This window comes from Melozone crissalis, unplaced genomic scaffold (assembly GCF_028551555.1).
Source record: "Melozone crissalis strain CALT ecotype California unplaced genomic scaffold, PUWL_Pcris_2 ptg000014l_1, whole genome shotgun sequence".
In the NCBI taxonomy this organism is placed as follows: domain Eukaryota; kingdom Metazoa; phylum Chordata; class Aves; order Passeriformes; family Passerellidae; genus Melozone; species Melozone crissalis.
In genome coordinates this window covers 16827879-16844395 of record NW_026535792.1, presented here as the reverse complement: position 1 = coordinate 16844395, position 16517 = coordinate 16827879, and the positions used below count along the sequence as shown (strand labels likewise).

Here is a 16517-nt window from a genome sequence, read left to right as displayed (position 1 = left end):
TGTGCAACCTCCGCCCGCGGCGGGACCGCCCCGGCAGGGCACCGACCTCCGGGATCAGCCCGCGGCCAATGGGAGCGCGCGCCGCCCGCGCCGCAGCCAATGGGAGCGCTCCCCGCGCCCCGCGCAGCCAATGGGGGCGGGCCGTGCCCCGGCGGTGGCGGCGGGCTCGGGCCGTGCCGTGCGGCCGCCACCATGCCCGAGTGCCCGGAGCTGCACCTGGCCGGGCGCTTCATCAACGGGGCCTGCGGGGCGCTGGTGTTCGCGGGCGGCGTGGAGCGCTCTGCCGTGGGCCGCGGCCCCGAGGTGCCCTTCCGCAGCGAGGCCTACGGCATCTCGGCCGTCGCCCGCGGCAAGGAGCTGCGGCTGACGCTGAGCGCGCTGGACCCCGCCGCCAGTCCCCCCGCGCAGGACCTGGTGTTCCGCTTCGGCATGTCGGGCTCGTTCCGGCTGTGCCCCGCCGCCGAGCTGCCCCGCCATGCCCACCTGCGCTTCCTGACCCGGGAGAGCCCCCCCCGCGCCCTCTGCTTCGTGGACCCGCGGCGCTTCGGGTCCTGGCGCCTGGGGGACGCCTGGCAGCCGGAGCGCGGGCCCTGCGTGGTGTCCGAGTACCAGGCGTTCAGGTGAGCCCCCCGGGAATGCCCCCGCTCGGGTCTGGCGGCTTTCCCTGCACAGACATGTCCGGGTGACTCTTCTTGATGGCCCGTGCTCGCTTGCAGGGAGAATGTGCTGAAGAACCTGGAGGACAGGGCTTTTGACAAGCCCATCTGTGAGGTGCTCTTAAACCAGAAGTATTTCAATGGAATTGGGAATTACCTGCGTGCTGAGATCCTGTACAGGTAAGGTGGGTTGAGCACCCACTACATAGTATTATATAGTTTTGGGGTTTATAGCCTAATTCATAGAAACCGTGTAAGTTCTATTAGACAATCTGCTCCTTATGAAAATTTGTTCACCACTCTTGTCTTTTAATTAAAACATGCCTCAACTCTATGTCATGCTGTAGTTGTGTGAAAAGGACTAAGTTTCCCACTCCTGAGTGTAGGAATTAAATGTAGCTAGAATTAGAAAGAGCCATCAGGGCAAAGAAGCAGGAAACTGCAGTAGAGGGGTACAGGAAGTGGGTGGGAGTTGAGGGAATGCATTTTTCCTAAAACGTGGAATTGAAATGAAATATACCAAGTAGACATTAAAACCTATCGTGAAAACGTGTGCCTCAAAATAACAGATTGTTATGGACAACAGCAGCTTCTACTACTGTTGCTTACATTGTTTTCTTTTGTTGAAGAAAAGGGGTGACAGGGACCTTCTTTGTGTAACTCTCTCAGGTTGAAGATCCCTCCCTTTGAAAAAGCTCGGACCGTGCTGGAGGCCCTGAAGGAGCAGGAGCAGGAGAGGAGGAAGAAGGTGGGGAGCACCAGGTGCTTTCACAGGCTCAGAAAGCAGCAGGTTTCCAGACAGATGCCAAAGGCAGAGGTTTGCTTGCCCGTGGCCCTTCTTGATGAGCTTCCTGCCCTAAGGAAGTCTACAAGTGGTTTTGGGGTGGGTGGAGAGGAAGAGGAGAGGGAAACAAACACCTTGCAAGCTTAAAATCCCCAAGGGGAAGGCTGCAGTAAAGCCCAAGGCTGATCTTGTGGCCTCAGGGGAGAGGAAGTGGCTATTTTAAGCCTGAAAACTACACTACACGACCTGCTGCTGGTGTTTCTGTGTGTTAGCCCTCTTTCATGGCTTTGTAGCTAAGTTGGAAGGCTACTGTGTGGTGAGCTCAGGGCTGTCATGTGTGGAGAGCTCATCCTCTGGAGGGCAAGAGATGGGGAAGAGGACGGGAGGAGAGAAGCTGAGGAAGCAGAGGCAGCTGCCAGGTGACTCCTGTGCCCTTCTCCATGCCTGCAGGATCCTTCCCTGACGCTGAGCAAGAAGGTGAAGCTGAGGCAGGAGAACCCAGATCTGCTGGAGCTGTGCCACAGCGTGCCCATGGAGGTGATCATGGCAGGTGAGGGGACGGGGCTGGCAGGGAGGGCAGGGCTTGGCATGCTCAGCATCATGAGGTGTGGGGGGCCACCCTGACATGGTGGTCACAGCTTCTGCTCTGATTCTCTCCTTTCCCTGTCTCCCCTCCCAGAGAAGCAGCTCCTGGACCCCGAGCAGCCGGATAATTACTCCAACTTTAAGAACTGGCTGCAGTGTTACTTGGTGCCCGGCATGAGCTCCCTGCGGGACCGCAGTGGCAGGACCATATGGTTCCAGGTAGGGGCCTGGGAGCCCCCAAACCACTCCTCCAAGGACTCTGGCCTGTTTTCTGCTTGCTGAGACTCCCATTGCTCTGTGTGCCTGGGGGTCTCCCTCTCCACCCAGCTCCTGGGCATGGGGGGTGACAAGGACCTCCTTTGTGGTGGGCAGCCAGCTAATGGGTGGTGAGCAATCTGCAGCAGATGGAGGGAAGAGGGGGTGTTTGGGTGGTCTGGCAGCCCTGTTCTTCCCTCCTGGGCCCTGTGTTTGGGGCCTTGCAGGTACAGGGAATGATGGCAGAGTCCCCAAGGCAAAGGGCAGGCAGAGCAAGCCCAACTCCCCTGCCTTCCCAGGGAAATGTGGATGTTTCCCTGTCACTGCAGTGGCTGGAGGATGGAGAAGGGTCAGGGATTCTGCTGCTGCTGCCTGCAGAATGACTGCACCCCAGCCAATGCTCTGTGCCTTCCTTACAGGGAGAGCCTGGCCCCATGGCTCCCAAAGGTGAGTTTCCTCTTCCCTTCCTGAGGGACCCACTCCAGGAGGGCTCCTAGGAAAGCCTGTTCTTGCTGTGCAGCACAGGGGCACAGGCTGGAGCAAAGCCATTCTCTCTGGGGTGCTGCCAGGCCTTTGACAGCCGTTGGCACCAGGGGACAGAAGCCATTTGTCCCCAAGGCTTCTTACCAGCATCCAAACCTGCCTGGGGGCAGCTGGTTTTTCATCCTCACTCAGAACAGCATCCCTGCAAGTGGGATGCTGTTCCAGGCTCTGCCTCACCCTCTCCTCACCCCCCATCTCTGGTGCAGGGCAGAGACCCCGCAAGGCGCCCCGCAAGAAGAGCCCAGAGCTGAAGGCAGAGCCCGAGGCACCGAGCCCCAAGGTGAGCAGCTGTGTGGCTGTGTCTGTCTGTCCTGCTGCCCCTGCCCTGTTCATGGTGATGATCCCACATGGAGTTGCCCACCTTGGTCATCTCCAGCTCTGACACTCACCCAGGTCACCCCCCGTGCCCCGAAGCAGCGCCGCAGGGCTGCAGCGAAACTCCCAAAGGAAGAGAAGGAAGAGCAGGAGGAGAAGGAAGAGAAGGAAGAGAAGGAAGAGCAGGAGGAGAAGGAAGAGAAGGAAGTGAAGGAAGAGCAGGAGGAGCAGGCTGGCAGGCCAAGGAAGGGACGTGCCCGTGGGAGGAGGACAGTGAGTGCTGCCCCAGCCTCGCCTGAGGTGCCTCAGCGTGTCAGGAGAAGCCGCCGCGCATCCGCTCGCAGGGGCACAGGTGAGCCTGGCAGTGCCTTTGTGCACCCCTGGGGACTCTGGGAGAGCTCCCTGGTGGTAAAGGGATGGAGGGGAAGGAGAGGAGCCCATGGGGCAGAGCTGGATACCCCTTTGCCCTCTGATTCCTCCTTGCCCTCTTTGTTCTCCAGGTGCAGCCCCTGCCGTGTGAGTGTCACCTGCTGCCACCTCCTGAGGGGCCAAGAGGAGCTCAGGCAGGGCCTGGCCATGGACCAGGGTTAGTGCTAGTGGAAATGGAGCTGCTCCCTACCTGTGCTCACACTTATTTGCTGCTGTGGCATGCTGCCAATGTGGGAGGGAGAAGCTGAGCCTGGTGATGGGGCTTTTCCTGCTGTCCACGGGCATTTCAGGGGAAAAAGGGCCAGGTCCACGTGTTGTACTGGACTCTGACTCTTCCTTCTCCCTCCTCCCTTTCTGGCTGCTGACCAAATCACTGTTTTTAGCTGATTAATAAAGTATTTTGTGTAGAAATCACTGTGCATGCCTTTTGCCTTTTCATGCAAAGGATAAATCCCTCTGTGCCCAGCCTCTTCTCCATAGGGGCTGGATCAGGCTTCCCCTCCACCTCATCCCCCCAAAATAAAGGTAAGTTCAGCCTGCCCAGTGCCAAGAGTGAGATCCTTCTCAGGCAGACACTAAAAAAGCAACTCCAGCAAACACCTGGGAGGAAACAGGTCAGTGCAGTTACCTGGAAACAGGTTAAGAAAACAGGCTGGAGCTTGTTTTTTATGTAATGCTCTTGATTTTTTTTTTGTTTCCTCTTCTGCAAGGGCAGTGCAAGGGGCAGGCAGGGGGAGAAGGGAAGGAGTGGAGTGTGTTTTTACACACTGCTGGACAAGATGAAGGCTGTGACACAGGAGTCACTGTAGAAGCTGCTGGTCCCCAAACCTCTGCAGCAGGAGCAGGGGCCACCAACCTGTCTGCACCTTTGTCCACACCTAAATGAGCTCAGAGCTCACTCAAAACCACCTTCCCTGGTCGGGCAGTGGGCAGCTGCCCTCCTTCCCTGAGGAGCAGGGTTGTTCAATCCCTGCTCTCCAACACTTGGGTGCAGGACAGAGGGACGGTGCCCTTCCCTGGAGCTGCTGCCTTGCACAGCTCTTGGCATGGGGAACAGGTCAGCCTGTGATTTGAGCTCCCAGGGCTGGTCCAGGTGGCTGCAGCCCCAGCAAGGGGCGATGTCTGGGGTCAGTGGCTCCAGACCAGGAGCACGGAGAGCACTCGGAAGGGTGTGAAGGAAAGCCTCAGGCCCTGCTGCTCCAGGGGCAGGCGGCCCTGCGCCAGGGGACGCTCCAGGAGGTCACAGCTGGGGACAAAGCACAAGGCTGAAGGACTGATCTCCATCCCCACACGCCCCCAGCCCTCCTGCCTGCACTCACAGCATCGCCTCCTTCACGGGGAGCGGGGTCTGGAGCCAGGCGGTGACTGTGCTGCCGTGGGCCTCGTAGAGACGAACCACCACAGCCTCAGGCCTGTCCTCAGCCTTGGGGGAGTCCAGACACATGAGATCAGACAGATGAGACAGGCACAGCCCCTCCAGCACAGGCTGCTGTGCCCAGCTGAGCCTGACCACCAAAGAGCAAACTCTGCTCAACAACAGCTCCTCAGCCCCTCTGCCCTCCTGTACACCCCAGCACCTGCCTGCTTGACAGCCTCCAGCACGACGGCAGGTGAGCTGACAGAGAAGGCACTCCAGGCTGGGCACTGGGCACGGCTGGCTGGTACCACGTGGAGGGGGAAATTCAAGTTGTAGGCTTGCTGAATCACACCAGCCTCCTGGAAGGAGCCTGCAGCACAAGAACTCTCTGTGGTCAGTGTCTGTACACACACAGCCAGGGGCACGCTCACCCCAAGGCTCACTGGAGCAGCTGCCAACCTGCCTGTCCCCACAGGGCACAGCTCTGTCACTCACCCTGGTGAGGCATCACAGCGTAGGTGAACTGGTGGTGCCCAATGTCTGCCGTGGCATCAGGGGACTTGGGGGCTCTCAGCCTAAGGCGAGGTGAGGTTAGTGACACTGGTACCTTGGCAGCACCCAGCGTCACCCAGAGCACTGTGACAAGACTGCTGCTTCCTGTGCTACCTTGAGGCTGGGCCCTGACGTGGAAGCAAACACACAACAGCAAACAGGCCCTGGACAGCTCTAGAAGCTAAAAAACGGGTGTCATCTGTGAAAATTGCAGCTCACTAAGTCAAACTGAAGTAGGCATTTTGTTTTAGCTTTGTATGCACCCTAACATTAACACTCCTGTTCCTTTCCTCTCCTTAAGCCTCCCTTCCTGGTCAGCAACAGAAAAGCTGCTACAAATATGCGTCTGATCTCTCCTGAATTATCTTTGAGCACAGTTCACAGGAATTAGTTCTAACTGACTAAAATAATTCTCAGAAAACAGCCACCCTCCAGACTATCTCCTTGTTATAACTGAGGTCATTTAGGAGCAGGTGTTGCCTTGACCTCCAAGGGACCCCTCAGAAGGCAGAGTGCCCCAGCAGCCCCCCTGACCCACCCCTCACTCACAGGGAGAGGCTGAGCACGTTCCTGTGGGCCGATGCTCCGTACTTGCAGTCGTTCAGCAGAGCCACCCCAAAGCCGTGCTCAGAGAGATCCAGCCACTTGTGAGCCCACACCTGAGCAGGCACAAGGGATGTTCAGCACACAGGGGGCACTGCCTGCAGCAGGAGCAGCCCCAGGAGCAGAGCAGCTCCCTCTCACCTCGAAGCGAGCCCAGTCCCAGGACGTGTTCCAGTGCGTCGGCCGCTGCAGGTGCCCAAACTGGATCTCGTAGGTGGCGTTCGTGCTCCGCACCTGCACAGGGAACTCCACCTTCAGGAACTTGTGGGCCTCCTTCCACTCCACCTAAACGTGGCAGCAGAAGGATTGTCACCATGGGGGACTGACAGGCAAACACTGCATTTCTCATGTCCTGGTGTGCAGCAGCCAGTGCACGCCAGCTACAACAAAAACACACCAGAGTCTCAACACGGATCAACTGGTGGGTCCCACCTCCACCCCTGGCCCTTGGGACCCCAGCCTTGGGCTGCTTGCTCAAGCAGGGGACTCCAGGGAAGAATACAGGGAGGGGGAATATAATCCAGGCCCAAGGTGCAGCTCCCCAGCTCCCAGCTGCACAGGGTGTCAGTGTCACACAGCAGCCACGGGCCAAACCTGGGTCAGGAAGCGGAGGTAGGGGCACGTGGCATCCAAGATGATCTCCTGGGTTAAGGTGCTGCTTTTCCCCACCTGCAGGGAGAAGCTCACACTTCCCCGCAGGCCCCCAGCCAGGGTGATTTCCAGAGGCTGCAGCAGTGTGGTCACTGGCTTCCTAGAGAGAGGAAGGAAGGCAGAGATAGTCTCAGCCTGGTAGATCCAAATCCCAATGCAGCAGGCACTCACCTCTGCAGAGCGAATGCTCTCTCACAGCTAGGACTGAGAGGGAGGCAGGAATCTCAGGGCAAACCCAAAATCCAAGTGCTGCATGCACTGCTCCTCTACCTGGTTTGCAGGTGATAATCCATCACATCCCAGGCATCCCAGTAGAGGGGAACATCATCAAAGAGTGCAAACTGGTTGGCATAGCAGCCATCTGGGACTGACTCTCTAAAAGAAAGTGGAACAGGGGAACAGCAGCATCAGAAGGACTGGCAGTGGAGAAAGGTGCACAGTGAGAAGGTCTGGGAGAGGTTTGAGGAGCTCAGGGCCAGGAACTGGGTGACACAGACCTCCCTGAGTCCAGCAGCTGAAGCGAGGTCAGGCGCCCCATCGTGTCCAGGCAGACAGCAATGACCCCATTCTCCATGGTAATGGAGCCATCCTCCTTGGGAAAAGGCCAGAAACAGGTGTCACACACCCACACCTGTGGGAGCTGAGTGCCTCCAATGCAAATTTAACTTGTGGATTCCTTAGATTTCTCCTCCTTTCAACCCTAACCCTGATTTCTCCAGATGTGGGGAACACAGACCTGAGGAAATCTGCCTTGTGCTTACCTGTTTCCTCACTGCCACAGGCTGAGGAGGCACAAATGGCTCCTGCACCAGGGCATAGCCCATGCTGGGGACTGTCACCAGAGCTGGAAAGAAAAGAGGTTCTGTGTGACGGTGTTCACAGGGGTTTCAGGTTGAGGGAAGAGACGAGGATCTGACTCCATGTTTCAGAAGGCTTGATTTATTATTTTATGATATATATTACATTAAAACCATACTAAAAGAATAGAAGAAAGGATTTCCTCAGAAGGCTAGCTAAGAATAGAATAGCAAAGAATGATAACAAACATTTGTGGCTTGGCTCTCTGTCCGAGCCAGCTGGGCTGTGATTGGCCATTAATTACAAACATCCAACATGGGCCAATCACAGATGCACCTGTTGCACTCCACAGCAGCAGATAATCAATGTTTACATTTTGTTCCTGAGGCCTCTCAGCTCCTCAGGAGGAAAAATCCCAAGGAAAGGAGTTCCCATAAAAGATGTCTGCGACAGTTCTGCTCCAACACTCGCCCCAGACTGAACCCTAAGTGACACTACTGCTGTCCTGCTGCTGTCATGTCAGATCTACTGCCTCCTCCCATACCCTCCTCTTCCTCATGTATACTTCAGAGGATTTCATGCCCTTTCAAGTTGTCCAAAGAACAAATTGAACAGTCAATAAAACCCTCCCCAGGGGAGGGAAAGGCAGAGCATTTCCCTGTTGGGAACTCTGATAAAAGAGTCAGACATACCCAAAGTCTCTGCTCCATCTGGTCCAGGGCTGGCGATCACCTCGGTGCGTTCCCAGGCCAAGGTGTTCAACACGAGGGTGCTGTGGGTGCTGCAGGCCTGGGGCTGCAGCAGATCCCTGCACAGGCACTGCACAGCCTCCTGCTGCAGCTGAGCACCAGCCCTGCGGATCTCTGGGCAACAGAAGGGCCTCAGTTGGCTCTGAGAGAGCTTCTGGCACTCCCCGTGCAAATGTACACACACTTCATCTCCTTCCAAGCTACAATTGCTAATTATCATTAACTATTATTATCTATTAGCTATTCAAGTGTATAATTATTCCGAACTTTGTTGTTACAAGATTACAATGAGCTGTGCCAGCTCAGCTGGAAAATTCTGGTTACTGAAGCTCCTGCAAGCACCCCTTGGGCAGGCAGAAAAAAACCTTGCCTATCCTGGCATGCCAGCAGCAAGCAGAAAAGCCAATAAATTGGGATGGTTCTCAATCCCCTGGCTGCTAATTTAACACCATTTCAGACATGGCTGCTGAGCTGGCCCTGGCAGCCCAGGGCTGGAGCCTCCCCAGCCCCACCAGGCAGGAGCTGCTGCCACAGGTGAGCGCCCTCCCAGCCAAACCCCCTGCTCACCTGTGTAGTATTGCAGGGCATCCTCAACCACCAGCTGGATGCAGCTGCCTGGCAGGACATCGTGGAACTGGTTGAGCAGCAATAACCTAACACAGAGAGCAGAAACCAGGGAAGAGAGTGGCACAGAGCACCGGATTTGTGCTGGCTTAGAACAAGCTCTTCTCTCAAACAAGAGCCCTGCTTGCAAGACAGACAATCTTAATAACTGTTCCTTATTCCCCCATTACCCAGCACTTGAGAGAAAAGGATTTTTACCACAGCACCCTTTAAATCCCTTCATGTTAGGGCCTGTCAGCTGTCAGTAAACCACAACCACAGGCAGTAAGAGATATTTGTTTTTACCCCTCAGGGCTATGAGATACCTTGTAGCACAAGCTCAAACAAGCCAGAACTGGGGAGGAAGAAGCTTCGGTAGGAAATGAAGCTTCCAGACAGCAGAGCAGTGAGGGTTTGGAGTTATCTTTCAGCAGGAGAATCAAGCAGAGCAGCAAATTCTTCCCAGGTAGGAAAGTTTATGGCAGGGGCTGTGCACACACAGTGCTCAGCACTGAGCTCTGCCCCAGCACCAGCGGTGCTCCCTCACCTCCAGAGCTGCTGGAGCTGGCTGGCAGGGTACTGGAACGCTGAGTCCTGAGCCACAGCCAGGCTGCTGAGCACTTCCACGTCATGCAGAATCCGCTCGCACTCCCGATTGCCCTTCTTTATCTGGTAAGGACAGAAGGGAGATGCTCAGGAGATGGGCAGCTGGGATGGATCTCTCACACCAGCAGCAGAATCCCAGCTCCAGGGCAGCAGGGTTGGCTGCTTGCAGGTGTTGTGAGTGTGCTTGGCCCCCTTGCCTGGGATGGGACCCTCACCTGGGCCTGTGTGGTGTAGGTGCCATTGTGCAGCTCGAGGAAGAGCTCTCCCACCCAGGTGCACAGCTGGGATGATTCCTTCTCCAAGACAGAAAAGAGCTGGTCAGGAGTGGAGATCTGCACCCTGTGGGACAGACACACAGACAGTGATGAGCTGGGGAGAGGCCTGTGACATGGCCAAGGGTGCATCTGGGCTGGAAAAGTGTCAGGCCTCAAAAACTGCAATACAACCATACAAAGTATTCCCCTCTCCCTTCTCCTACCCCTCTCCTGTGACATTCCCCAGGCACAGCTGCTGTGCTGGCCCTTCACCCCACAGCTCTCCTGAGGGCTCACAAGCAGTCCATGGCTGCCCTGCGGACCTGTTCTTGCAGCTCTTGTTGATGGAGAGATTCCATGCCCTGAAAATCCTTCCCAGCCTTCTGCTTGCCCATCTCCCTGCCCTTCTCCCTTTCTTTTGGCACTGCTGAAGGCCAGACCTGGCTCAGAGCAAATGCCCCTGCCAGGAGAGAGGGTGGGAGCTCTCCTCTCACCTGGGCAGCCCATCTGTGTCTCTCATTCTCTTCATCCTGTCCAGCATCTTCTGCGTGGGGCCCCCTCCTCCATCCCCAAAGCCGAAGAGGAACGCGCTGTGGTTCACACGGCCTTTGTCCTTGTTGTTCTTCACTGTTTTCAGCACCTGGAGGGATTTTTGGGCAGCTGCAATCCCCTGGCACCCAGCCCCAGCTCCCACAGCTCCATACAAGAAAGCCAGGTCAGTCTTTAGGGTGCAAAGCCCAGTCTTGCTCCTCTTCCCCAGCCCAAAGTGCCTAGATCAGGCACGGGCACATCAGGCACCCCAACAGCCTTTGTCCAGCAATGCTGGCAGGTATCCTGCTCCCCTCCCCTCTCCCAGAGCCCCTCAGGGGGCTGGCACTGCCCTTCTCATGCAGGTCTGGCACCTCACTCACCTCTGCCACTCGTCCCTGCATCCCATAGGAGTCACCAGGGGGGAAATGGGTCAGGACCTGGGAACCGTCAATGCCTTCCCAGAAAAAGGTGTGGTGCTGGAGGGGAGAGAAAGGAAAATGTGGTGCACAGGGGCATGTCAGAGCCTCCTCAGGGCTCAAACTGGGCCTTCACTTTCTCTCCAGGGAGGTGCAGGATGCCCTGATGGATCAGTGCAAGGAGAGGACAAGAACAGGGAATGCCACCAGGGCAGGGGCTGGATTTGCTGTCTGTTGGACCTGCACACAACTCACAGCTTCCCATCTGGAAGCTAGAGGCCAGGGGCCTGGCTGGATTAGAGATTAGACATCTCTAATCACGTCCTTCCTCTCTCCTGAAGCCTGACAGGACATCCCTGCCAGCAAAACCTAGCGGCTCCTGGGAGCAGAGCCTGTGTTAGCTGAACTGAGGAGCTGTGGAACCAACAGGTCCAGCCCTGCAGAAGACCCCAGCACCCACAGTGTCCATCCCCTGGGAGAAGGCAGCAGAGCTCACCGGGAAGGAGTTCACCAGGTTCCAGCTGAGCTTCTGCGTGAGGAAGCGCCGGATCCCAGAGCCACGCATCAGCTGGGGCAGCTGGGCCGAGTACCCAAACGTGTCTGGCAGCCAGAACTGGGGCACAGGAGCACAGGGAGAGACACACACAGGTCAGCCCAGCCGCACAAAGAGCAAGGGCTGCAAGGACACGGTGGGTGAGGAGGGCGTGATGGAAAAGAACAAGTACCTCCGTGCAGATCCGGCCAAACTGCTCCTGGAAGAACCTCTGGCCCTGGAGAAACTGCCTCACCATGGACTCCCCGCTCGGCAGGTTCCCATCCTGGGGAAGGCACAGGCAAGGAGAGATCATGTAAGACCCCCCATTCCCACCCACCTGGCCTGGCAGATCGTGGGGAGAACCTCAGCAGGGCTCAGCAGAGGGGAAAAGGAGGAGCACACACAAAAGGATTCCAAAGCTCCTTTCTCAGGGAGTGATTTGGGAGCATTGTACTCTTGCCAGGCTGGACGCTTCAGACAGCTGCTGCTCCTAGGCCTGCAGACCACCCCCAAGCAGACAGGCTCAGCAAAGGCTCTGCTCCCCCCTGGTCCCAGAGGGTGGCACAAGGAGGGTGTGCCAAGCCAGGCTCACCGTGCTACTCACCATTTCCACCCAGGTGCCTCCCACAGGGATGAACTGTCCCTTGGCCGCCAGGTGCCGAATGCGCGCGTAGAGCCCGGGGTAGCAGCTCTGCACCCACTGGAACTGCTGAGCCTGCCAGGGCACAGGGGTCAGCCCCAGCTCCCCACAGCCTGCCCTGCCCCCTGCAGCACTTCTGGCTCGTCACTTGTGGGATTGCAAGCCTCTCTGAGCTCCTCAGAGAGACACATGAATGCAGGGGCTGAATAAAGCCTTCGGAGAAATTAAGATATATTAAGCCACATAGATACGAAGCAGAAGTGAAGGTTTGAGTTTTAAGGAAGTGCAAGTATAAGTTACAGTTTTAAGAAAGCAGAAATATATTTTAAGCACCCTAAGAAACTGTGTTAGCTAGTAAAGGCCCTAAGGCCTAGTTTAGAGTTCAGTAACTTAGCTCCAGACATATCAAAAACACAGCAGAACTTTGACTGCATCTCTAGAACAGACAGAACTATATGTGTAAATAGATAGAAGTATTAATGTAAATACATAAACTCATACTCATAAATTTTGAGTAAGAAAACAGACAGTATATCTGTGTAAATAGATAATATTATATACCTAGTTTTTAAGGTAAGAGCTGACACTACTTTCATACTACTTTCGCAGATTAGAATTAAGTTTAGATTGGTTTAGAAAGAATGTTTCAGAATCGTCCTTTTAGCTTAGACTGGTAGTTTTGTGTATAAGAGTCCCCTTGTATTAAAAGGAACAAGAAGAAGAAGACAAGAAGGAAGAAGACAAGAAGGAAGAAGAAAGAAGAAAGAAAGAAGGCCGTGGTCCCTGCTGCTGCTGTTCCTGCACGAGGCCTGGGACTTCCCTACACCAGAGAGCAGCTGTTGCAGCCGCAGCTCTTGCCCGAGACTCTCTGCCAGAAAGCTTTTAGCATGGATTTTAATACTTTAGCATGGACTTTTAACACCTTGAACTCTCTGCCTTCAAGACTGATGTATTCATGCAATAAACAACTTTATATCCACTAACAACTGCCCTTGCCTCCTTGAGGACCCCAGACCCAAAACAGCCTCGACCCAGTTACATCCCCCCATCTCCTTTTGCTGGAGAAGCAACATCCCAGGAGCAGAGAGGTGTCCAGAGGGAGATCCCTCACCTGGGAGCAGGCAAAGGTGAGCTCTGGATTGTGCTCCATCAGATGCACCACGGTGACCCAGCTCCGGGCGCACTTACGGATGGTCTCCTCATAGGGCCACAGCCAGGCTGCAGGGACAGGCAGCCATGGTTATCACCTAACACAAGCTCCTCACGGAGCTGGAGCCTCTCTGAAACCCCTCCTGGGATGGGAAATCGAGGGGTGAAGCCCAGCAGGTGGAAGACAGCAGGCTGTAATTCATCCCTCATCCCCAGTCCCAGCAGTGCTCCAAAGGGCACAGCCAGCCAGACCCACACTCCTCACTGCCCCAGTGACAAACCAGCAGTGTGGCAGCACACAGGGCCCATTCCCTGCTCTCAAGGTGTGCTGGAGCCCAAGGACAGCCTGTTCTCCCCTTGGGCAGCACACCCTGGCCTCCAGTGAGAGGAGAGCGAGCGCTGCTGCTCTCACCAGAGTCAATGTGGCAGTGTCCCATGGCATGGATGGTGTGCTGGCTCTCGCCGTTCCTCTGGCTGAAGATGGCTGCAGCCAGGTCACGAGCAGCAGGGAAGGTGGAGGGGTCTGTAACATCACACACGTTGACCATCTGGTTGGCAGTGTAGAGTGCCTGGAAACTCCTCTGGTTCTCCTCCCCGAGGAGCTGGGGTTGAGAGGGATAAAAGCATGACTCTGGCCACTGCATCAGCTCAGATGTTACCTGCCTCCAGGAGAACCTGCTACCTTCTTTCAACATCTATCTCAGGCAGTCATAACAGGTAAACACCATGTCTCTGCTTCACAAACACAGCCTTTGGCCTTTTCTCACATGCCTTCCCAATCCAGGTTCCACATACGCCCATTCCAGGGGACCGTGGTAAACATAGCCTGCTTTGGAGCAGAAAGTGGATGAAAAAACACCTGTGGCTTCTCTCATTTCAGTTTTCTCCTACTCTAGAATATCCTGAGTTGGAAGGGACCCACAAGGATCATCAAGCCCAGACAGTGTCAATTGTGTTAAATTGCAGAAGCAGCCAATATTTTCTCCTCCAAGGTCTCAGGCCACAGAACAGCAGCAGGAGAAGAAGCAGTGAAGCTGAGGAAAAGGTGAAAAAGGGAAGAAGAGCTCCCAGACCTGAGCCATGTCCAGCAGTATTTCCAGATCCACCAGCAGTTCATAGACATCTCTGTTGAAGACAACCAGCTCAGCCTTGCTCAGGGTAACCCTCCTGTCCGGGTCTGGAGGGGCAATCATGCTGCCCTTGCCAGCTCCAAAGAGCCCATTGCAGGCCAGCTCCACGTACAGTGTCAGGCTGTGGGGACACGAGGAAGCCATCAGGGAGCAGTCACAAGCACCAGGACACAGACAAGGACGTGTGTGTGTCCTCAGCCTCTTGGCTTGCAGCAACACCAAGGTCCCCCAGCAGTGGGGGGCTCTGGCACGCCTGACCACCCACCTGTGGGGCTCTGACTCTTTCAGGCTTCTTGTCAGGATGTAGCTGGTCTTCTCTCCTTCCTTGGTCAATCCCTGCACAGGAAGATGGCACATTCAGCAGAAGTCCATGACAGCAGGATGGATGGGCAGGGTAAGATACCCCAAAGTCCAGCTGGACAGAGGGGCTGGTCCCACGTGCTGTGGGATAATTGCTGACACAAGAACAGGAACAGAGCCCTGCACAAACCACGGTAGGGATTCCAAAGGTCACCCTGTGTACACAGCAGGGCACTGGCACACCCCTGATCTGTCTCCATACCTGGACGGGCTGGGCATCTCGCCACACCATGCCCTCCCCATCGCTCTCCCAGACGAAGTGCACTTCCCGCCCTGCCCACGCCGGGGGGATGCTCAGCTCCACCTTAAACCAGCACGTCTCCCACCTGGAAGAGAGCAGGCAGCAACCTCAGCCCACTGTGTGACCTTCTCCCGAGGGAGCCCTCCATGGAAAAGCCAGAGTGGGGACAGCCCACGAGTTTGATGGGATTCACACACAGGGTGCTGCCTGTCCATACACACACCTGATTTAACCTGTGCCTTTCTGGAAACCCAGAGAAACCGGCAGTGGCATCTTGTCTGCCCACTGCTGGGTTAAGAATCTCCTCCCAAACTTGACAAGCAAACACATCCCCCCAGAAGCATCACAGACACAACCATGGTCACAAGGAACTCTCAGCAAAAACCAGCAAGAAACTTGTGAGTTCCCTCATGAAATCTCCCTTAGGGCTTCTGAGCAGACATCTCCAAGCACTCAGCAGGGAAGATCAACTCAAGCCTTCACCAGGGAGAGCTGGTGAGCACTCACCCACACAAACACCTCTGAGACACGAGCTCCGACGCCAGCACGGGCACAGCACACCGAAACCTGCTACTCACGTGGGCCCGAAGGACTCTCCCACTTGCGCCGGCCCGAATTGCTGCGCCACAGCCTCCTGGTACGGGATGCGCCGCGGGGTCTGGAAGCAGGACAGCGATGCCGGGGGACAGCGATCCCCGAAAAGCCTGCGGTCCGAGACGGGCACATGAACAGAGACGGTCACATGGACAAGATCAGTCCCGCTCGGACAAGCTCAGGGACAGAGAGCTTTCACAGCTCGGCTGAATCGCCCTGCCAGCACCCATCAGCCTCAATAATATTAACAGATGGCTGAGGAATAATGGGCCTGGGCGGCCAGGGGAGGGCAGGGGGCTGCGGGGCTGTGCCTTGGAGCCCCGGGACAACGCTCTACGCCCACTAAGGAGAGTGTGTGTGTGAGATTTGTCCCTTCAGCGTGAGACCACGGAGCCCCCCGAGCCCCGCACCCACGGCCGGCAGCGCCCGGGGCAGCGTCCCCAGCCCGCGGGGACCCAGCGGAGCGCCCCGGGGGTGTCCCGGAGAGTCCCGCGCCGCCCACCTGCCCCGCAGGTTGCAGTCGGTGAAGTAGGTGTCGGACAGGAACTTCTCCACCCGCTCCAGGGCCGTACGCCGGTGCTTGATCGCGGCCATGGCAGCGGCCGAGCCCCCGCCCCGCCCCGCCCGGCGCAGGCGCGGCCGAGCCCGCCCGGAGCCGAGGATCAGATTACAGAATACAAAAAGCAAGATCAAATAAAAAGAAAATTAGAAAAAAAGCAAACCTCTGCTATTGTACAGGTTGGGAGCAGAGCTGGGGTGTCAGATGGAGCACCAGAGGCAGAGGTCTCCCCACGGTGTGTCCCAGGGACCTGCCCCAGCCCCCTTGGCTCAATGACGTGCAGGCACAGGACCCTCCTGGCATAGGACCCACCAAGCAGCAGCAGCTAGCCAAAAGCCTAAATCACCAAAGATTTTCCCTCCCACATCACCTTGAGCATACACCAGAATAAAAAAAGGGGGGAAATAATAGGGGAGCGTGCAGGACACCTTTGGAATGGAAGAGGACACACGAGAGCCCCTTCCTGCGTGGTTACAGCAAGGAGAAAGGACACAGGTGATTTATTGCTAGCAAAGTGTGTGTTCTATGATTCTGTGAACGTGCACAGTGAGTCCAGGAACGATGGAAGCCACTCCAGGTGTGCAGCACTGGCAGCAGGGATTTTTGCTAGGAAAGCCACCTC

At 56.3% G+C, this 16517-nt stretch overlaps 2 protein-coding genes across 2 annotated transcripts; one reads left to right on the top strand and one right to left on the bottom strand.

The window, feature by feature from the left end:
- Window positions 1–177: 177 nt before the first annotated feature.
- NEIL1 (nei like DNA glycosylase 1) lies at window positions 178–3948 on the top strand. The gene is made up of 9 exons (XM_054272788.1): window positions 178–620; window positions 717–836; window positions 1326–1404; window positions 1891–1990; window positions 2120–2244; window positions 2700–2727; window positions 3030–3103; window positions 3217–3490; window positions 3639–3948. Exons 1-9 carry the CDS (start codon window positions 193–195, stop codon window positions 3656–3658), a joined length of 1248 nt encoding a protein of 415 aa, XP_054128763.1. The 5' UTR covers window positions 178–192; the 3' UTR covers window positions 3659–3948.
- Window positions 3949–4266: 318 nt separating this feature from the next.
- On the bottom strand, window positions 4267–15937 carry MAN2C1 (mannosidase alpha class 2C member 1). Its single transcript, XM_054272556.1, has 26 exons — window positions 15839–15937; window positions 15321–15446; window positions 14704–14827; window positions 14407–14477; window positions 14085–14262; window positions 13424–13613; window positions 12974–13080; window positions 11827–11937; window positions 11413–11505; window positions 11184–11300; window positions 10652–10747; window positions 10235–10380; window positions 9702–9825; window positions 9428–9549; window positions 8845–8930; window positions 8221–8391; window positions 7492–7574; window positions 7228–7322; window positions 7001–7105; window positions 6674–6830; window positions 6221–6364; window positions 6026–6135; window positions 5420–5499; window positions 5149–5294; window positions 4887–4990; window positions 4267–4813 (listed from the first exon to the last, which is right to left on the bottom strand). Exons 1-26 carry the CDS (start codon window positions 15928–15930, stop codon window positions 4696–4698), a joined length of 3096 nt encoding a protein of 1031 aa, XP_054128531.1. The 5' UTR covers window positions 15931–15937; the 3' UTR covers window positions 4267–4695.
- Window positions 15938–16517: the final 580 nt, after the last annotated feature.